Source organism: Amblyraja radiata, chromosome 9, assembly GCF_010909765.2.
Source record: "Amblyraja radiata isolate CabotCenter1 chromosome 9, sAmbRad1.1.pri, whole genome shotgun sequence".
Lineage (NCBI taxonomy): Eukaryota > Metazoa > Chordata > Chondrichthyes > Rajiformes > Rajidae > Amblyraja > Amblyraja radiata.
Window position 1 is genome coordinate 40,280,198 of NC_045964.1, and position 22,673 is coordinate 40,302,870.

Genomic DNA, 22,673 nt, shown 5'->3' on the forward strand with positions numbered 1-22,673 from the left:
TCTCTACCAGGCAAATAATGATCTTAGCACTTGGCTTCCTCAATCATCGCACTAAAGTAATGTGCTTTGTAAAAATGTCTTTCTATTTGAATGCTTTGTTTGGTGTTAGATTAAATAAATCTGTTTATCAGCTTCTTTGCAGATTTGAGAGTATACAGTGTTCTTTGTGCACTTTTGTGTTAGGATGATTTCCACAAAAATAGCATTAGAATCAGTTAAAACATTTCATTCAATGGTCTTAAAGCGGCTTCTTGGAGTGGCAGTATTTTCATTTAATGGCTCCTTTGAGTTGTCATCGGATTATGAATACTTGATTTAAATGCAAAGATTACATTACCACAACCATTACTTTTTTTTTCTGATACAGCACTGGCACCCTTGTTATGATAACTGAATCATTTTTGTTTACTTGGTTGGCAGCTTGGAGTATCTCCACCAGAATGGACCGGGCAACCACAATATTCAGGCTCTGCCTAATTGCACATATAACAGCTATTCATTGTACTAACACTGGCCGAGTATACTTATTTAATCCTTTATTGTACACAACATAACAACACAGAGTTGTTTTATCTGTACAGCATTTGCCTGAAAAGGAAAAGGCATTTACCATTGTCACTGGAAAGAAACATACAGCTCAAATTTTAAAAAATATCTATTTATTAAGTAGTCCATAAATAGGCTTTTTGTTTTCTTTAAGATGCAGGAAACCATATTTCCTTGGTCAAAGGCTTCTGTGAAAATATTTTCACTTGTTTACCCCATACGCCAGAACCAGACAGCCCATCCTACAAGGAGGACAGGGCCCTGGTGCTGATTCATGCCTTATTGTCAGGTCTTTCATTGCTGCCGATTTCTGTCAAAGAATTGTATGCATGAGAGCCAGTTCATTGCTACCTTGCTGGAAATGCCATCAAACAGAAAGACAAGCATAGAATTCCAAAACTCTTACAAGGCAGTGCCCTTTGCTGTAACATACTTCAAAATGTCATACAGTGCTTTCCATTATCCACTCAGAGCTGGAAAAGGTGGCTTTCCCACTATCACCATCAGAGTTTTCCAACTGTAATAACATCCCGTTCATGGACATGCTCCTTTTTGACCACAAGCTGCTAATATTTTGTGAGTGAGTATAGCAATGGTACTCTGATAAATCTCCATTGAGTGAGTATCTCCGCTTAGCCCTGCTGCTTTCAGCGGGCAGAGTAAGGTACTTGATGTGCTTGGAGTGTGCTCGTCGAAAAGTAGGAGTCTCTTTCAAAGAAACTGGAGGACAGGAGGGCTGGTGTAAAATGGCAGTGCTTTCCCTTTTCTTTTTGGGTAACTCAACATTGGCGTAAGCTTCCACTGATGTCTCAATGCTTGGCTTTGGCCCGGCCTTTCTTTTCAGCTTTTGAGATGAACTGACACCTGTAGTCCAGTCAGGTGGCATGGTGGAGGTAGCAGTGGAGCAGTCCTGGCTCACAACAGAATCCAATGGCTGTGGTTTGACCATACCGGAATCTTTCTGATGCTGCGGGCTTTCTTCATGTCCTATGATGACCTTAGAAGTCGAGTGAGGAAACATTCCTCCGCACATTTGCAAATGAGCTCCATTCGTCTGGGAGTAGACATTACTGACCTTCGTTATCTTGAGCGGATCATTATTGTTGCACACCTTGTATCGAATCATCAAGATGATAATGAAGACCAGCACAGAAGCCACAATAATCCCACCTATGATAATGATCATGGTTCCTCCTAGGAACTGAGAGGGCATGAAATGGCAGCGGACGTAATCCTCGTCTGTGGTAAACTGTATGCAGCCAACAACCCTTGTAGCCGTCAGAGATGTGATGCCATCATCGTAGATTGCCAAGACGCACAAGTCATACTGTGTTCCTGCAGCTAGGTTGGTAACAAGAAACGTTTTGCTTGTGGAAGGAATCATTCTGAAGGATAATACGTGGACTAATATTAGAACACAGTTAAACAATTTACGTAATCAGCAACTAAGCACTGTATTTACAAGTTTAACATATATATTTACAGTTGACTTGTGGCTAATGCCTACACTTAGTTACTTTGTCACTTACTCCTCCCATCTGCTAATCAGACCCCCATCACCTGTATCCACCTATCACTTTCCAGGCTATGTTCAGCCCCCACCTCTATTTTCCAGCTTTATCTTCCCCATTACAATCAGTCTGAAGAAGGCTCCTAACCCAAAACGTCACCTGTCCATTTACTCCACAGATATTGTGTGACCCATTGTGTTACTCCAGCACTTTGTGTTTTTTTCCTATACTTAGTAATTGGGTTGCTGTATCAAATATTATCCCTGGCAGATCTCATTAAGCCACATTATCAGAATGCCCGTTTTCTTCTAAAAAAAACCTCATACAGGTGCACAACCTTTTATCCGAAATTCCAAATAACGAAAAGCTCCGAATAGCGGACATTTTTTCAGTCCTTGAAGAAAGGTCCTTGAAGACGTTCACCGAGGGCGGCCCGCAGAGGTGACAGCGGAACCTCCGGTCGGTCCTCGAAGAAAGGGGAACTAAATCCCCATTCATAAAAGAGAAGGTGAGGATATATTGCGCGGGAGGGTTAATAATTGACAATCTGCTGCTGCCTGCCCGCTGAGTTAAAAAGTTCCCACGCTAGACTCACGATACACAGTGTATCGTGAGTCTTGCGTGGGAACTTTTTAACTCAGCGGGCAGGCAGCAGCAGATTGTCGCCCCCTTCAGTTTCACACCACCTACACCCCTCTGCTTCCCGGCCATGTGTGTGACCCCTTCCCTCCCCTCTCCAGCTCCCCGCCCATTGCACCGGCGTGGGGGCTTTGCACTGTCTTCACGTCGGCGATGCCAGCAGGTCAGTGCCAGTCACCGGAGACGTCAGGACCAACGGGACATCGACCCCCAGGCCCACTGCAAGCACGGAGATCCCAGAGACCCACAGCCAGCAGCAGCCCAGCCCCGTACCAACTCCAGAGGAACACGCTCCCCGTAGGGACAGAAGATGATGGTGTGCAAGGTACGTCTTGTTCTTGGGGTTGCGGATGAGGGGGCGCTGCTCAGGCTGTGACGTCTCCGGCCACCCCTCTGTACAGGAGCTGAGACTGGGAACTGTACTGCCCTTGCAGGAGAGTGGGGTTGTTTGCAGTTGCAGAGGGAGGGGGCAAGGGCGGTACAGTTCCCAGTCTCAGCTCCTGTCCAGGGGGGTGGCCGGAGACGTCAGGACCAACGGGACACCGACTGCAAGCACGGAGATCCCAGAGACTCACAGCCAGCAGCAACTCTAGCCCAGCCCCACTCCAACTCCAGAGGAACCTGGGTTGCGGATGAGGGGGCGCAGCTCGGGCTGTGGGCGAACTGCCACTTGTCGCTGTAGCGGCCCATCGGGGAGCGGGTTCCTGTTGGTCCTGCCATCTCCGGTCACCCCCCTGGACAGGAGCTGAGAGACGTCAGGACCACCAGAAGCCGCTCCCCGATGGCCCGCTACGGCGACAAGTGGCAGTTCGCCCACAGCCCGAGCTGCGCCCCCTCATCGGGACACCGACCCCCAGGCCCACTGCAAGCACGGAGATCCCAGATCAGCAACTCCAGCCCAGCCCCGCTCCAACTCCAGAGGAACACGCTCCCCGTAGGGGCAGAAGCTGATGGTGTGCAAGGTACGTCTTGTTCTTGGGGTGGTGCAGCTCGGGCTGTGGGCGAACTGCCACTTGTCGCCGTAGCGGCCCATCGGGGAGCGGATTCCTCTAGAGTTGGAGGGACAGGGAGACACAGCGGCTTTTGAGAATGGTGGGCAATCACTTCCAAAGTTCTGCCCACACAGTCAGTACACCTCTCCTACACTTGTCTCCCGCATTAAGATCATCTCGCAGAGAATGATCCCAGCCTAACCCTCCCTATTCTCTCCTATTCTGCAAGAAAAAACTACATTGAAGACAAACGCGCGATCGAGTAACTGCCGGGATCGAGGCGCAAACTCGCGACCTTGCGGATATGTGCCGAGCACTCTACCACTGAGCCAGCCGTTAAAATCTACGCTAAAAATCTTCCATTCCCGAAAGCCGAAAAATTCCGAATTACGAAAAGTGTCTGGTCCCAAGGCTTTCGGATAAAAGGTTGTGCACCTGTATAAACAATCGTTGATATACCCAGTACAAAAAGAGACACAAAATGTTCATCTGCATACAATCAAACTGTAAGGATAAAAGATCAATTACAGAAGATGTCACAGTCCAATTGACTTTGAAGTCTTAATCCAAAGTGTCCTTTCAGTTTTATTTATGTGTCACTGCACATGAACTGACTATTTGCACATAGCCTTGAATTGAAATGTGCCAACATGCACAGAACAAAGCAAGATTATTTTACAGGATTAAGGATCAATACAGTAATATAAAAGCATATAATATAAAATATTATAAAAGCTTTACTCTTACTTGTTCATTGCAGTGCAAAGTAACAAACATTGCATTAATAATTGACCACATCCTTACAAAAGCTCACATGCTGTAATGTGGCAATGCTTTCACCTCCAGCAATGTAACTCATAAACCATTGCATTAGCAAGATCAATATTTGACTGAGTGACAATATTCCAATGCACGGTGGAGAAACAGTTGGTTTGGCTTACCTGTAAACAAGCGAGTCATCATAAGAGCCATTATACTGAATCTGGAACATACGAATGCCAGGGATATTATGTTGCAAATTAAATTTAATCAGGGCAGAGGACGATGATGTTTCAGCAACAGCCACCCTCTTTTCTGGTTTGGCCTTAGTGTCACTAACACTGTTACTGGTATTCGAGCCAGATTTAGTGGAGGTTGAAATATCTGATGAACCAGGATCAGGCTCGTGAATATGGTTTGTACTGTTGACTAAATGTGGGAGTTTGATTATGTGAAGTTCCACCACGGCAGTGGTTTCTCCAGCTGCGTTCGAGGCGATACATGTGAAAGTGCCTGTATCTTTGATGGTAGTTATCAGGATGTCTAATGTTCCATTATTGTACAAGGTTGTCCGTGATGAGTTTGAAATGAGCTTGCCTTCTGGTGAACTCCAATGGATGGAGGGATCTGGGTCCCCGATAGCCTTGCACTTCAGCGTTGCCCGCTGCCCTTCCAACACTCTAAGCTCATGTGTATAACGGGTAATGAGCGGCTGGTCACAGATAAACTCTTCCTCTGGAATCGACCAAAAGTATCGGCCTGTGAGATGCATAGGTGAGGCACAAGTCTCAAGGTCATCTTCCCTCGAAAGGCGACGCAGCCAGAGAAGCTCACAGTTACAATGCAACGGGTTCCCACCAAAACTTAAGGTGAAGCTTGGTGGGTTCAGGAGTCCCACGGAGACTAATACCTGAGCTCTCGTGAACAATGGATCAGGTGGGAGCTTCCGCAGTTTATTCGAAGTCATATCCAATCGAGTCAACTTATGAAGGTGGGAGAAGGTTCCCTCATCGATTTGTTCAATCATGTTATGATCCATGCTGAAGGTGTGCAAGTTAACCATCTTCTGCACTGCTTCCCAGGGTATAGATTTTAAGTTATTGTAGGATACATCCAACTCTTCTAGGGACACTAAAATGTCATTAAAAGCTTCAGAGGAAACGTCAATTAGTTGGTTGTTACTGATGACAAGATGGTGAAGGTTTGAAAGTCCACTAAATATATCATTTGTAATCTGGGTTAGTCGGTTGCTGTTCAAGTGCAAAGCCCGTAAATTACGCAAGTCTGCAAATGCTTGTGGTGCCACATAGTTTATTGTATTCCTTGACAGGGTGAGATCAACCAGGCTGGTCATGTTCGCAAAGTCCTTTCTTTTAATGATAGTAATGAAGTTATCTCCCAGACGTAGTTCTACTGTCCTTCTGTCAATGTTTGGTGGGACAAAGAGAAGTCCTTTTTTGGCACAAAGAGTTGCGAGGTTTGGAGACAGATTCTGACAGACACAACGTTTGGGGCAGACCTGTGCCTTCACTGTCATGCCAATTAACAGCAGATAAAAAAACTGTTTTTCCATTGTAAATCAGGGTAACTAGCCTGGAAAAGAAACACAACGTTTATAAGTGAAGAATGTTAATTATCCATTTGTTAATACACAATAAATTATCTAGTAGGCTGATGCTCTGTTTGGTGAGGTAATCAAACAGTTGGATACATTTAATTTCCCTTTTAAATTTATGAATGGTATGTTCAGAGGATTGGCTATACAATTGACAAATGCAAACTAAAACAATACCTTTTTTGCCAGGTGGTGTGTGGGAAAGAGTCATAATTTACTGCATCTGATAACATTGTGAGATGATTAGACAGGGCAGATAGTCAGAACCCATTTCTCAGGATGGAAATATCAGATTCTGGAGGTCTGTCATAGCTTTGTGAAAGGGGCAAAGTTTAAAGGAGATGTGACAGACAAGTGGTGAATGCCTGGAACACACTGCCAGGGGTAGTGGTGGAGGTAGATATGAAAGTGACATTGAAAGACTTTTGGATAGACACATGGATATGCAGGGAAAGAAGGGATATGGAGGCAGATAAGGGCTGGTCTTAACATCATGTTCAGCACAGACATTATGGGCCAAAGGACCATTCCTGTGTTATACTGTTCTCTGTCTATCTATGCACCCCACGGGCTGCTTGATCAATAACAAGCTTTTACAGAAGCTTCAATGCAGATTATCTACAGGTATACACCACAGAGTCAATATGTACTGCAAGGTATAAAGAGTTCCAAAATGAAGTTTCTGTCAACTAAGTTTCTTAAAATGAAGGCAATAATCTAAAAAGTTAGGAAAATTTAAGTGTATTGTAAATACCACAATGCAATATTGATTAGATCCACGCATTTAGGATTCCATGTAGTAGTTACATCTAATCAATTATTAACCTCACTGCCTGTAAAAAGAAAAGTAGCGACAGAAAACCGTGACTGACAAATATGGATTCAGTGCAGGCCACAAAATTTAAATTGCTTATTAGAACTAATTATAAAGGTAATTTAATACAGAATGATTTTACTTGCTACATATAGCTTTCTGCAGTCATTTCTAAAACTTGATGCAGAATATGGCAATGATGAAAACTGCAACAAACAGAACATTTATTAAAAAAAGGCAAGACATGTCGACACAATTAACTGCAAATGCTAATTTACAAAAAATAAGATTTAAAGTACTGAAGTAACTCAGCATGACAGGCAGCATTTCAGGAGAACATGAATAGGCGATGACCAGAAAAAGACAAATTTGCAATTACATTTCCACAGAGCTGCAACAGGATTCTACCAAAAGAGACCATGAGCAAAATTGAGGTTATAGGTGTGGAACCTTGCAGGAATGGGAACAGAGACAGGATTCTGCGAAATTTGCAAATAATGGGACCTGTAAACATGGTGAAAAGGATCTTGACATCAGCCATTCTCAGCTTCCAGGACATTGAGAGCAATTCGAAGATCAATTAAAAGAGTGCAATCCAGTTATAGAATGTTTAAATAGGAGATACATCCTGGTATCAATTGAACTGGGGAAAGAGGTATTTTACTCCAAAAACTCTTCAGACACAGAAGTTGAGGTAGCTAGGAGTGAATGCCATTATTGACACAACATAGAAGGGTTGTGGTTGGTCCAGAACCAAGAACCAAACAATATTATCTTCCTCTGGGAAGGAGTCCCAACTCCTTCTCACTGAAAAAAAAGACAAAGTGCTGGAGTAACTCAGTGGGCCAGGTGATGTTTCTATCCATCACCTATCCATGTTCTCCAGACATGCTGCCAGACCTTTGCGTCACTCCAGCATTTTGTGTCTTATTTTTGTAAACCAGTATCTGCAGTTCCTTATTTCTACTGCTTCCTTCTTCACTCAATCTAATTTTCATCTTTGATTCACCACTAACATTCACTCTCACTAACAAACAATCATTTTGTATTTTTGTTCTGATTTAAGACATTTAGTTCACTGATAATTTTTACTGATTCACACAATCCTTACCAGGCACAAAATTTCACAAAGAAACATAATTTATCTCTGAAAACATATGAACATGCATTATTTTAGCAATTCCTAAGACATCATTATGTAAAAGCTTGCACTTAATCCCACATTACACAAGATTTTTTTGGATTCATAAACAGAAATATAATCTCACTTAACAATCTTTAGTGAGAATTAAAATAACATTGAAAGGAACAGCTGCTTGTAATCACACCTATATTCACCACACAAGTTCTCTAACGAGTTTTTATTCCATAATAGAAAAGTTGGTCATATTTTAAATTAGATCTGCTGAAAAAATCTTTGAGAAATGTGTTTTCAGTTTCCTTCGGGTTTTTTAAACCAATAAATAAAATTGTAAGTCCATAGGGAATGATTTGAAAGATCCTTTTTCATAAATGAAATCATGAAATGTTCGTAATTCAGTGAAATAGAACATTTCTTTGTGAAAACACTTTGAGGTAAAAAAAAACAAACTATCTAGTTGTGGTCTTAATTTTTGAGAAAAACTTTAGGTGATATTCGTGTTTCAAAAATCCCCAAAAAATAAATAAGGAAACAATTCCAGAATAATATTTATTTTTGTACTTAACTTTCTATTAAATGCCATCTACAATTTTTTTTAAATGGTACTGAGAACATTTGAAATTATTTCCTTTTAAAATGGTTTTAATCAATGGGCTCATTCTGTGAGAAAACCCCCCACATGTTAGAGTAAATTCTCTTTATGTGTCATGTATGATTTCCATAATGAATGTTTAAATAGCTATTTCAATATGTAGAAACTTTATGTAGAAACATCATGTAGACACTTTGACAAAAACAAGCAAGTTAGACCAAAATGTTGGGAACTGTGTGCAATTATAAATGATTACCAAATAAGATTAATAGCATTGCAAATTCACATTGGCTCTGTTGATAGTTTGAAGGAAAATTAGCACATTCTGCCATAAAACAGAATATTTGCTTTAGCTATAGGAAATATTGCATTATAATAGTCATGACACCACATTTTTGTTACACCCTCATTACCATTTAAAAAAAATAGATATCTGTACAGAATTGTCATCGATCAATTGGTAAATTTTAAATTATTACTCAGGAATAGAAAATATTACACAATTGCTAATATTCATTATTCTTATAATGTTTCTAGCATTATAACTAGTAAGGTGATGATTTGCAGCAGCCAAAAGCAGTTGAATACTGCGGAACAGCTCAATAGCAATCGCAGAGGAACCCACCAGGATTGCGAACAGCAAAGTAAAAGGTGGTAAGTTTATTAGTGTTGCAGTCAATATTTTTCTTAACCGTTTCCATCCCTTAATCTATAATCATGGTTATGTTCAACAAGAGGAACGCTGGTCTGTCAAACTCTGCTTAGATGAATCAGACAGGAGTGTGCCGAAACCAAACAGAATTTGATCAGAACATTAGTTTTGAAACCTAACTGAATCAAATTCATGAGCATGAGGAAAGATAGAACTGAGGGAGCCTGCTTCCATCAAGTAATGTATATCTAATTTCTATTATTTTCTTAAATAAGCTGCCAGTCTCATTTTGGTTTTGCATATTCATTGTTACTTAAAATTACTCAAATGTTTTTATACTTCAAAGCAATTACAATATAAATTGCAATGATTAAATTAAATTCAAAATCAATCTGAATCAGAACGAGATTTGGTTTATATCAATTAAATTAAAAGCATAAAATGCACTAGCTATTGATCAGATCTTTCTTCTGTGTTGTTTTTAATGGCTGAGAAATGATCCAGGCACTCAGTATTGTTATTTATTTGTGATTTTCCAAATGTTATGTCATACTGATTTATCATAACTAAGTTGAGTTCTAATTTGGTATCTTAAAATTAATTTGCACTCCATCAGTGCCAAGCATGCAAAATACATTCAGTATTTCTCTGCCATTTAATTGTGACCATTAGGAACTGATGGAATACATTTAATATTGCTTAATTTTTCCAAGATTTCAGGTGCTAATGTCTTGCAATGTTTTTTGTTTGCTTTCTGCTGCATTTTCTTAGATTTATTTTACAGTAGAATGCATAGTGATCAACATGCTTAGTGACCTTAATTTGCATAGATCAAAATCTTCATCTTTGACTAATGTTTCATTTGGAGGGATGATAGTGGCACTAAATTTAATTATCTCCATTCTCGAAAGCCCAGAAAAATTAAAAAGGTAACCAAAGTTGATAATTAACTGAAATTTGCCGCTATATGAACATAAACACAAAGTAGAAAAAATTCATTACTATGACGTTGAGGAATTTTCCATTATTCTTGAAATAACTTAGTGCTTTAACTTCATTTTAATAACTTAAAATAACTTAAAAATAGTATATTATTATATATTCCAGGAGGTTAAAATCTACCAATATATTGCTTGCAATGATCGTGTCAATGATCTGATATGTAGCACGCTGTGAGTTATGCAATAGGTAAAGAACAATGGGCATTTAAATGTCTTCCACCATTCATGAAATTTGAAATTCAGTACACTTGGTAGCTCTGTGAGAATAAAGAATCCTCTACTCACTTATGTTATTTTGCATGCACATGGCCCAATTATTCTTTAGCGCATATTTATATGTATTTTAGAATTGTTGTGAGTCCTTCAAACATATATACATGAAAATGTATTCAGGTATTGGAAATATTCACAGAATGATTCATTGAGTGCAGGAAGCTTCCAATATCACATTTAATATTGCCAGATAATTGGAACCATTGGTTTGTTTAAAAGATCTATCCCTGAACCAGCTCAGGATAAATGAATACGCTGGCTGAAAAGGTAGTGTTGAAAGAAATATAGTAAGAACAAGCTTTTGGATGCTAATGCAAGCTAATTTATATTCATACATAGCTTATGAACTAGATTGCATTTGCATCCAATTTCTCTTTGTGGTCATATGTTCCAACATTAAACATCCAACAATAATGCTGACATTTGAGAGTTCTGTAGTAATGTAATATTATCAGGAGGGCACTGCTGCACATTTTTAGATGTCAGTGACTAACGTGTGGTTGCTAACAGGTTGTGCACAAATTCCCATCTCAATGATAAATGCTGAGCAGGTTCGTACATTAACCAGTGCTCCAATTAAGTTCAAGTTCCTATGAGTGCTGGCTTGATATATTTCAAAGTACCACACTTATTCAGAAATGAAAGAATGGGTAAAGGAGATGTGTAGGGCAAGTTTTATTTTAAACAGAGTTGCAGGTTCCTTGAACACACCACCAGTGGGTGGTGGAGGCAGATATAAAAGTAGGGTTTAGGAGGCTTTTAGGTATGCACATGGATATGTTGGGAGTAGAGGGACATGGATCATGTACAGGCAGAGGAAATTAGTTTATCTAGGCATCATGGTTGTTGTAGACATTGTGGGCAGAAGGGCGTGTTTTATGGATCTCAAACGGTCGGGGAGGGGGGGGGGGATTCAACTACCATGTAGATATCAAAAGTTCAATACAATGGCCTTCTGGCGTACTAAAGCACTACCTGAAAAATGCATATGGTGATAGTTACTTTATAGAAAATGGATTAATATTTGTTCAACTCGCGTAACTCTTTTCCTCCAGTGCTGTCTGGACAGGAGTGTTCAGTATAGTTGCATCACCAAGAGCCAAACCATGAATATTAAACACCTACATTTGTAATTCTGTAGAATTGTTTTCACAATAGCATCTTAAACTTGCTCCTGCACTGAATACAAACAAAAACCTCACCGGTCTGCATGCAGCTGATACATTTCATTCACTTTGGATTTATACTGGAGATGTGACAATCCATGCCAAGCTGTCACCTTACATCATCTTACTCAATGATGGTGCTTGTTCTGAAACACCATTCACCACATAAATGCCTTCACAATTTATATAAGATATAGAACAGTACAGCACAAGAACAGGCCCTTCCACTCACAATGTGCTGAACATGATGCCTGCTCATGATCCATATCCTTCCATATTCAATTCTTTTGAATCTGCCATTTAAAAAAAACATGCAAGGCCTGACAAAATTTAAAAGATTATAACTGTATCAGACTCGGGATAGTTCAGACTGGGGGAAAAACACCACTTCGAGGTTATAAGATACCCAACATAGTTGAAGAATAAATAAGACGAGTTTTTTGTTACACTGTCCGTCGATATTTATGTTTGGAATAATTAAAATGCAATTTGCAATTTGGGAACCACCATCCAATAGCATAGATACATTGTCACCTTTTAAGATTCCTGCGGTATTGGTCTTGTCTCATTTTAGTCCTATGACGGTTCACTGTCGCTGCTCTTCATCTTGCAGTGGAGGTAACATAACCTGTATTGTAGCACCACCAGACAGCAAAGCCCACAGTTATGTTGGCCGTTGCTATCAACAACTATAGAATGTTTCAACGCGCAGCCACTAAGTATTGACAGAGATGCAGCAAATGACTCCTTAACTAAGAGTTAAATGTAACATTTGAATGAGAACTATTTTCCAAGCTGGGAAATATCCCTCTTGTCACCCCATATCTTCAGCTAAAAAAAATGAGCCCTTCAACAAAAAAAATACTGCATCGACTCAATATTGGACAGTCCATGCCAAATGAGCATTAGAGCTTTCAATAATTCAGGTGCAACAATATGACATTTAACATTTATGAGGCCGATCCAGAAGCAATTGATCTTTGCTAACCTCTGCAAGCATCGCTGGGCCATATTAGCAAAAGCCATCAGCTGGGACACAGAAGAAGTAAATTAACACCATAACTTGTCCAAAGAGACAGAAGTACCTTGTTAACCCCCCCCCCCCCCCCCCCCCCCCATAGGTCGAGGCAATCAGCAATTAGGTAATGCCCACCATCAAAACAAAACGTGCATCTCACATACTGGGAGAAAGGAAGGGGCAGATTCTTAATCGTGAACAATTTATTAATGGTAATGCTTTTTCCTATAAATATACGTATGGTGTTTCTTCCTCTCTCCCCCAATCCCCCCCCCCCCCTTCCCGCCCCTCCCCTCTCTCTCACCCCTCCCCACTCACTCCCCCCCCCCCTTCTATCTCCCTCTCTCCCTCTCTCCCTCCTTCTCCCTCCCCCTCTCCCCAGGGAGAGAGAGAGAGAGAGAAGCCAAATAAACGTTGGAGCATACGACCACAAAGAGAAATTGGACGCAAATGCAAGCTAATTTACATTCATTCATTCTTTAACGTGTTCGGTTTTTATTTATTTCACCACTACCTTTTCGGCCAGTTGATTTTTTTATACTGAGCTGGTTTAGAGATAGATTTCTTAGACCATATAGGCTGCTTAAACGATCTATCTATCTATATATTTATAAGGAGCCCGATTAAACGAATGTCGCTATATAGACTATCTATCTATCTATCTATATATTTATATATAGATAGATAGTCTATATAGCGATATTCGTTTAATCGGGCTCCTTATCGCAAGGAGGCATCTTAGTTATCGAAAAGCAGTTGCATGAAATGCTACCTGTACAAACTCCGGTGAAAAAACCGACCCACGTACATTTGATGGAAGAAACTTCAAAACATGTCTCCACGTAAATACTTCACCCCTTCTTTCTTGCAGCATCGCCCGCAAACATGTGTGTTAATCGGCCTGCCACGGTATGGAAGTGGATTTCACTGCCCTATATACCAGTGCACCCAGCAGCACTGCACTACAATCAACTGCGGCTCATTATTTTGTTGCTTTCACACACACACACCTCAAATCGTTTGAGCAAAGGTGATTATGGTATTCTTACCTTCGGCCACTGCAGATGTAGTTTTCCGTGCCTTTGCCTATAACAGCCCTTCCCGATACGGTCTCTCTCTTCAGTGCCTTTATCTTCTATGCCTAACCTAGGCAACTGATGAGAGGTGATAGTAACCGCTCGTTCTCAATTGTAACGACGCTTGACAGGGGAGCTGATAAAGAGCGGCTAACAGTTCACCTCTGCATCGTTTCACAGCGGCGTGTTTTGCAAATAGTCTCCAGTGAAAAGCATATGGGTGATCCGTCGAGCAAACCGTTTTCAATTGAATTTCCTTCGAGCCACTCGCATCCACCGAGTCCCAACCAGCCAAACGCAGTCCCACGGTAGCATTATTTAGCGGCTGGGGCACTTAGGGAACATTCTGCGCCGTGTGTTAGTTAACACACTCCATCCCACACCCATACGGAAAGACTGACCTTGCGATGTACCTGGTCCAAGTTAGAAACCCCGAGCCGTTGCTAGCGGTGGAGCTGCCTTCCCTTTGCAATGCAGCACGGAGCACCTTGAATGGTATTAACTACCCAAACACGATGCAATGAAACAAACAAAAAAATAGAACTATCGATTCGCCGGGAATTGAACCCCGGTGACGCTACTTGCTCGATAACACAATAACAAATACACATCATATATACAAACATCAATGACAAAAGCGTGAACAGCCAGAGTTACCTTTAAGGACGAACATCAACCCTGTCCAGTAAGTTGTGGTTCAGGGCAAGTGTGCCTTTTTATCACCTATTTCCCATCTCCACAAGTCAGCGTTCAAATATACAGCATTTACATGGTGCACAGTTTTCAGTAGCGATTTGCTCCAACGGGGCCATTTTTCAGAGAGGCGAAAAGATTACCATCCATGTGCAAAGAAGGGGGGGAGAAAAAGCCTTCAATTCAGAGATTTGCACACGCATCCTCGCATTTAAACTTCACAGTGCATTTCTCTGTCCGCGAACAGCACAGCCGTGCTCCTCTCGTCCATCCAGCGCCGCTGTGGCTGCCCAGCTGTACACAGGGAGGGGGAGCGAGTACAGAGAGCAGCTTCCCTCCGCATCAGCCAACAAGCGGCTTTATTAGCTGTGCGAACGTCTCCGCAGTGAGAGCGATCAAGTGGCTGAGATGAGCAAGTCAGATCAGATCTCAGCGAGCAGAAATCGCGCCGTTCTACCTAGCAATTCTACCTACCCCAAACACGCTGACTAGATCGTCAGGGTACTCGAGTGCCACATTATCTGCTCCCCCCCCCCTCTTTGCCCCAGGTAAGGGTGGACTTTAGCAAGACCTCTCCTCCTGAGAAGCAGCGGGGAGATTTGGCGTTACATCAATGTTATACCCCCCCCCCCCCCCCCTTGCATTTCATAGAAACAGCAATGAAACACAAAGCTAAGGCACATCTTGCCATAACTATGTGCCCTCAGGGGTAGGTATGAGGGCTTGTACCAACTGACAATGGCATCTCGTCAAGCCTTGCTTGCAAGGGTGGGTTCAATCTTGTACAAGGGATGCAAGCACAAAACGAGAATGCTTGCATCCAGAGTGATCCTGGCAGGCCGGGAGGCGGAGGGAATGGTAGAGGATCCGTTCAGGCTGCTGCTCGCTGCTGCCTGCCACTCGTGGGTGGTGGTGGTGGGGGGGGGGGGGGGGTTAGTGGGGGGGGGGGGGGGGGGGTTAGTGGGGGGGGGGGGGGGTTAGTGGTGGGGGGCTTGTTCAAGAAATGCTGCCGAGTTTAGGGCTTGTTTTATTTTGGTTTTCTCTTTAGGATCAGAGAGGGTGGGGGTGGGGAGATGTAGCAGAAATTAGAAGGGGCGACAAGGACAGGTCACAGTGGGGGAAAGAGTTCTGCAAAGAATGGACTCATACGTAAATAGAAACTGTTCCTTCCTGGGATGCTGCAGAGTTGGGATTCTGCGGAAAAGCGTTGACATGATTTAAGGCGCGGGAGCATGACCCTTGTGGCGAAACAAATCCACTTTAATTATCCGAAGGTGCTGGAATACAGAATGACCCAGTTCTTGCGAGGCGCCTTCGGTTTCCCTGCAGAGGCTGACAGTTTAAACCCAACCGATGGCTGGATTGCACGGGCGCTCCTTCCCCGTTGAAAATATTGTGGTTGCAGGTGTGGCTGAAAGCAGAAACAACACGCTGCAAGAGATGACAGACTGGCTTCCCACATCTATTACACTCTGAATAGAGTCACTTGTACAGCCTCTCCTTTTTCAACAGAGAGCAACCGAGGAATCCGCCTGGAAACCAAGAGCTGGCAGCACCAGACTGCTTACCGGAAAGGATCGATGCATTAATATAAGCTGATTTTCTTCTTCTAAGGGGGCCCGCATAAGTGCGGTATCAAATACTCGATGATTGAGAAAGCGCTGCCTTCAAATGTGGCCTAATTGTTAAATCCCTTGTTTCCGTCATTTGCAGATTAATTAGGATTACCTTAAAGGCTAATTTGTCTCTGTTGAAAGACTTGGACATGGGGCATTGGGTCATTCTAATTATGTCTCAGTGTTGTGTTACATCGAAAGAGCATTGAACTAATATTGGTTTCAAATTTCATTAATCCTCTTGGATGTTTTTTCCGTTGAGTGTTGCTTTTGCTTATTTGCATGCACTTTTGCTTACTTGAACGGCACCACAAATATGCCTCGGATTTGTAACAATCCATTCCCTATACCACTGTCTACGATCTCAGTCTGAAGAAGGATCTCGACCCTAAACGTCACCCATTCCTTCTCTCCAGAGATGTTGCCTGTCCTGCTGAATTACTCCAGCATTTTGTGTCCACCTACATATATATATCTATATACATATGCACTACATGCCTCTGTTGTACAGTATTTGCATTGACTCCTAGGATCTTGTAAGTCTGAAAAAAAGATCAAAATTCAGATTAAAGCTGGACTCTCAGGGACCTGGACTTTTGATAATAATAATTTGTGCATATGATAAATAACATATATCGAGCTGGATAGATTTTGTTTAAAGCATGGCAACAAGGGGACAAATATAATTTGAATAACATCAGGATAGTTATCATTAAAATTGTAGTCTGAAGAAAGGTCCCATCCAGAAACGTCGCCTGCCCATTCCCACCATTGATGTTGCCTGGCCCACTGAGTTACTCCAGCACCTTGTGTTTTGCTCATCTGTAGAATACTATTTTTTCTGACCTACTGAGCGATACATTAATGTTCATTGCCAAAGATGATTTAAAAACACAAATAGAAACTGTTGCAGTACTTGTAATGATCGCATATTTTTTGTCGAGGTGAAGAGAAAAGCATGGAAATAAATACTCAGATTAAGTGGTCTGCAGCCCATTTGGGCCTTATTCTCAGCAATCACCCTGATATTAGTGAACATGAACTGCATTCTTGAACTGGTAAGATGGGGGAGCTGTTGCATCACATTGAAAGCACTTCAAAAATGTAACATTTACACAGAAGACAAAGACATGGTACGCTGTCACACCAGTAACATGATTTGTTTTTATGATACAGAGATGATTGGAGACTATTATTGTTTGGATTTTAAGTAAAAGAACCACAATCCATTGACTCTTGTAAATATACTGTTTATTATATGTTCTTAAGCCATGGAAGGAGACCTTTGAGTCTATGCTGATAGTAATCCCATTTCCTCACTTGTTTTTCTGTAACTTTTTCTCCCTCAGTTCTTATCACTCATCTTCTCTGGAGGTGATTAATAGCGGCCAATTAATCTACTAAGCAGCATGTGCTTGTGATATGGAAGAAAACTACAGCATCCAGAAGAAACCCATGTAGTCAGTAAGGAGAGATAGCAGGATGGCACAGTGGTGCAGCTGGTAGAGCTGCTGCCTCACAGTGCCAGAGACTTGGGTTTAATCCTGACATTGGGTGCTGTCTATGTGGAGTTTGCACATTCTCTCTGTGACTGCATGAGTTTCCTCCAGGTGTTCTGGTTTCTTCCCACACCCCAAAGACGTGCAGGTTTGTTGTTTAGTTGGTCTCTGTAAAAATTGCCCCTTGTGTGTACGGAATGGTTGAGAAAGTAAGATAACATAGAACTGGTGTGAACGGGTGATCAAATTCCAGCATGGACTCAATGGGCCGAAGGGCCTGCATCCATGATGTAAATATAAACTAAGCTAATGTAGAAACGTCATCTAAATGGCACTGGAGATGTGGATCAATCCCCAGTTGCTGGAGCATTGAGGTGCAACACCACCTGCTGTTCCTTGCCAATAATACTTTTTTATTCGGCAGTACCTCGACGCTGAAGATAAATTCTTTCCACCAGAATTCTTTGCATTCTGAAGTGATCAATAAGTCCTGTGGGAGACCGACAGAGGTGGAATAGAAGTAATTTGAGGGGTCAGTAAGGTGTGTTGTTTAGTTTGCTGCATATTTCTTCTGCATCAGAGAGACTTTTAAGTCCTTGTTGCCTGACTGGAGGCTTCTCCCAAGATTTCCATGCGTCAATGAGGAAGCTATATCCCATTCAGGAAGCTTTGAGGACATCGACAAAATATTTTCCCTGCCCTCCAGGAAGTAACTGGCGGTACGACACTCAGAATTGAGTCCTTGTTGTGGAAGTCAGTATCAGGGTTGGCAACCAGAGGTGACTGTGGTCAGAGTGTGAATGCCCTTGGAGAGGGTGCTGGTATTTGCTTACCTGCCCTGCCAATGGATTTGAAGGATTTTATAGAATCAGCATTCGTGGCATCGTCCATTACATTGAAGATCCAGCTGTAAGTCGCCAACACTTCTGACACATACATACTTAGATGTATCAGCTTTCAGAGATACAGCATGGAAATAGGCTGTTCTGCTCACCAAGGCCACGCTGACCATCGACCACATGGAGACACCAGTTCTATGTTATCTTATTTTCTACACACAAGGGATAATTTACAGAGGCCAATTAATGTTCAAAACCGCACGTCTTTGGGATGTGGGAAGAAACAAAAGCCCCCAGTGGAAACTCACAGGGAGGACGTGCAATATCTGCCTCCACCACATCCCTCAGCCGTGTGTTACAGGCACCTACCAACTTCTTTATCAAAAACCTGCTCCACAAATCTCCTTTAAACATTGCCCCCTTCACCTTAAAGCTATGCCCTGCAGCCCATGACTTTTTCACCCTGGGAAAAAAGGTTGTGACTGTCTACCCTTTCTATGCCTCATGATTTTATATACTTCTGTCACATGATCCCACAGCCTCCGACATTCCAGAGGAGATGATCCAAGTATGTTCAGTCATTCCGTACAGTTTATACCATCTATTCCAGGCAGCATATTGGTGAACTTTCTCTGCACCCTCTCCAAAGCCTCCACATCTGGGGAGACCCACTGTACATAATGCTCCAAATGCTGCCTAACCAAAGTCCTATAAAACTCAGGTTTGAATGCTAGCAATGGCTGTGACTGTATGAACAGGGGCAATCTGTGAATGGAGACAGAAGGTGTAGGTGAGATCCTAAATTACTACTTTCCATCGGTGTTTACCAAGGAAATTGTAATTGAAGAATTCAGTGAAATGGTATGTGAAAGCCTAGTGCAGGTCTCCATAATAAAAGAGGATGTACTTGATCTCTTAGCTCAAAGGTAGATAAATCTCCAGGACCTGATGAAATTTATCCCAAGCTCCTAAGGGAGATAAGGAAATAAATTGCTGGGGCTATGGCTCTGATTTTAAAATCTTGGGTGGACATAAATGAAAGTACCAAATAGAGGACAGAAAACATGGGTTTAAAGAAATGCAGGAGGGAAAAGCCTGGTAGTCCAGTGAGCCTAACTACAGTGATAAGGAAGACACTGGAAAAAATTCAGTGCGATGATTATTGATCACTTGGATAAACAGAGACTAATCAGAAACTGCCAATATTACTTTGTCAAGGGCAGACCTTGTCTGACCAATTTGTTTGAATATTTTGAAGAGATAACAAAGTGTATTGATGTAGTGGATGTGATTTACATGGATTTTAATAAGGCCTTTGACAAAATCCCACATGGGAGACTGGTTCAAAAGGTACAATCCATGGGATCCAACGAAGTTGACAAAAGGAGTCCAAAAATTGGTTTGGCAATTTGAGAGAATGGTGAATGATAGAAGGTTGTTTTTTTGATTGATGCCTGTAACTGGTGATGTCCCACTGGTGGTGTGACTCGTACTTTTAGTATTATATCTGAAAAACTTTGATGTGAATGTGAAAGGTACAATCAGTGAGTTCTCAGATGACATGAAGATTGGCAGAGTTGTCAATAGAGTGGAAGGTTGTCTTTGGTTGCATAGAGATTTTAACATGTTGGTGAAGTGGACTGAAAAATGCTACAGAGTTCAATGTAGAAAAATGTGAGACAAAGCACTTTGGGAGTACTGATGAGTTTAGGACATGGATCATGAATAGGGTCTTAGGGAGTATTGAAGAACAGAGGAACCCTGCAGTACAAGTCCATAGATCCTTGAAAGTGGCAATACAGGTAAACTGGAGTACAGAAGGTATATGGGATACTGGGCTTTATTTGCTAGGCATTTAATACAGAAATAATGAGGTTTTGCTGCAACTTTAGTTCCAGTTTAGTTTATTGTCACATGTACCAAGGTACAGTGAAAAGCTTTTGTTGCATGCAAACCAGTCAGCACAAAGACAATACTGGTTACAATCGATCCATTTGCAGTGTATAGATATGAAATATCTGTCAGACCTCAGCTTGAGTACTGCATACAGTTCTGGTTACCAAGGTATAGAAAGCATGTTATAGTGCTGAAGTGTGTGCAGAGGAGATTCACCGTGATGTTGCTTGGGTTAGAGCAGTTCAGCAATGGTGAGAGACTGGAGAAGCTGTAGTTGTTCTTGTTGGAGTGGAAAAGATTAAGAGGGGGACATGATCAAGATATAGAGCACTGTGAGGGGCACAGGCTGTGTAGAATGCAGGACACTTTTCCGCATATCAGAGGAACTGTAGATGAAACGTGGACATACATTCAGGGTCAGGGAGAAAGAGATTCAGAGGAATATGTGAGGACCTTTGTCATCTACAGTATACCTCTTGTAATTTTGAAATGTTCCTCTTTCGGAGGCTGAATTTTGATATCAGCAAATGGGGTCCAGCAGTTCCAAAATTCTGTGTTTCCTGCTTTTAGTCTCATAGTAAGGCAGATATTGAAATATTGTAGGCTCAACAGTCTAAAACCCCAAGGGTACACCTACGTATTTCATTATCATAGTGAGAATGAAACAGCAGTGTAAGAGCAACGCTAATTCAGACCAACTTTAAGAAGGATTGGATTCAGAGATTATCAACCCACTCCTTTCCGCCTCTTTCACTGAAAAAATAGGCAGCTGACATCAAAGAGAATCTCCCTGAGGAATTGTGTATTAAAAAAAAAAATGAATAAAAATGTTATAAAGTATACTGTTGCAAAGAGAATGTCAAAGTAGAGCCATATCAATCTGCCCACGATATTTTGTTCATGCCTGTGAAATGACCACAATTCTTCCCTAGAGACACAAGAAACTGAAGATTCTGGAATCTTGAATGGAACACAAAGTACTGGAGAACTCAATGGGTTAGGTAGCATCTGTGAAGGGAATGGACAGGCTATGTTTCGAGTCGGGACCTTTATATACAGTATACTGATAGTAGTAGGGGGGAGAAAGCTGGAAAAAAAGGCGTGGGCAGGACAAAGCCTGACAAATAATAAGCCACTTGCCAATATCCACAGAAGCTCCTGTTATCAACTCAAAGATCTATTCATATTTCCTCTTAACCTTCTCTGGTCCAAGGGGATAAAAATTGACTTCTCCCATCTATTACTCCCCCCCCCCCCCCCTAATTGCTGCATGTATTCTAGAAGTACCTCTTCAAACCTGTTACATCTTTATTTAATTGTGATGCATACAACAATAGGAAACATTCAAGTAGGGCTAAATTAGTGTTTGATCTTGGTTTGGAATAATTGTTCAGTTTTTGTCCTCCATTACTTTATAAGGATGAGGAAAAATGTCCTCTGTTTGGTAGCCCATTATAGCCCATAATAACAACATGCTGCACAGTGCATCCCAAATGTGCTGCTGTGGACTTCTGGCAATTAATTTCTGGACATTTGTTATTTTGTTAATTTTTCTGCCACCTTCAATGATTTATTCATGCATGTAACCAGTCTTTTCAATTTTAGAGACTTCTTTGGAGTTTTGCCATGTAACCCACATAGCCTTTTGTCATTATCCTCACAGAAATGCATCACTTTGCTCATTTTTGTACTGGAGTTCATCAGTTTTGTTTCAGCCCATTTTATGAACAAAACAGCACCCACAATGTTTGTGGCAAACACAATGCCAAGACTGACCCTTACCTGCCTGCAGTGATGGGATCGGACAAAGTCTGCACGGATTTATGAAAGGGAAATCATGCTTGACCAGGGGTCACAGTTTAAGAATAAGGGGTAGGCCATTTAGGACTGAGATGAAGAAAAAAATTTCACCCAGAGAGTTGTGATCTGTGGAATTCTCAGCAACAGAAGCCAGTGGAGGCCAATTCACTGGATGTTTTCAAGAGAAAGTTAGATTTAGCTCTTGGGGGCTAAGGGAATCAAGGGATATGGGGAAAAAGCTGGAACGGGGTACTGATTTTGGATGATCAGCCATGATCCTATTGAATGGTGGTGTAGGCTTGAAGTGCTGAATGGCCTACACCTGCACGTATTTTCTATGTTTCTATGCACATGAACCATATCCCTCCATCCCCTGCATATCCAAAACCATTTCACCGTGCTTTGCATGTTCATCGAAGTTTATCACCATCTGCCAAACTTTGAATTTGTGCTATCTGTAAATTCTGAAATAAATCTTTGGAGTTCTGTAAATTAAAGCAATTAGTTATCATCATACCAATGCAAGCAATAGTTT

At 41.7% G+C, this 22,673-nt stretch overlaps 1 protein-coding gene across 2 annotated transcripts; it reads right to left on the reverse strand.

Moving 5' to 3' along the window:
* Window positions 1–349: 349 nt before the first annotated feature.
* lrfn5 (leucine rich repeat and fibronectin type III domain containing 5) lies at window positions 350–15,068 on the reverse strand. Of its 2 annotated transcripts, none has more exons than XM_033027168.1 (3): window positions 14,453–15,068; window positions 4,630–6,040; window positions 350–1,931 (listed from the first exon to the last, which is right to left on the reverse strand). In XM_033027168.1, the coding sequence occupies exons 2-3, from the start codon at window positions 6,018–6,020 to the stop codon at window positions 989–991; spliced, it is 2,334 nt and encodes a 777-aa protein (XP_032883059.1). In that variant the 5' UTR covers window positions 6,021–6,040; window positions 14,453–15,068; the 3' UTR covers window positions 350–988. The 2 variants fall into 2 exon arrangements, with proteins under 2 accessions (XP_032883059.1, XP_032883060.1); XM_033027169.1 differs by lacking the exon at window positions 14,453–15,068 and adding an exon at window positions 13,769–14,429.
* Between the last annotated feature and the right edge of the window lie 7,605 nt (window positions 15,069–22,673).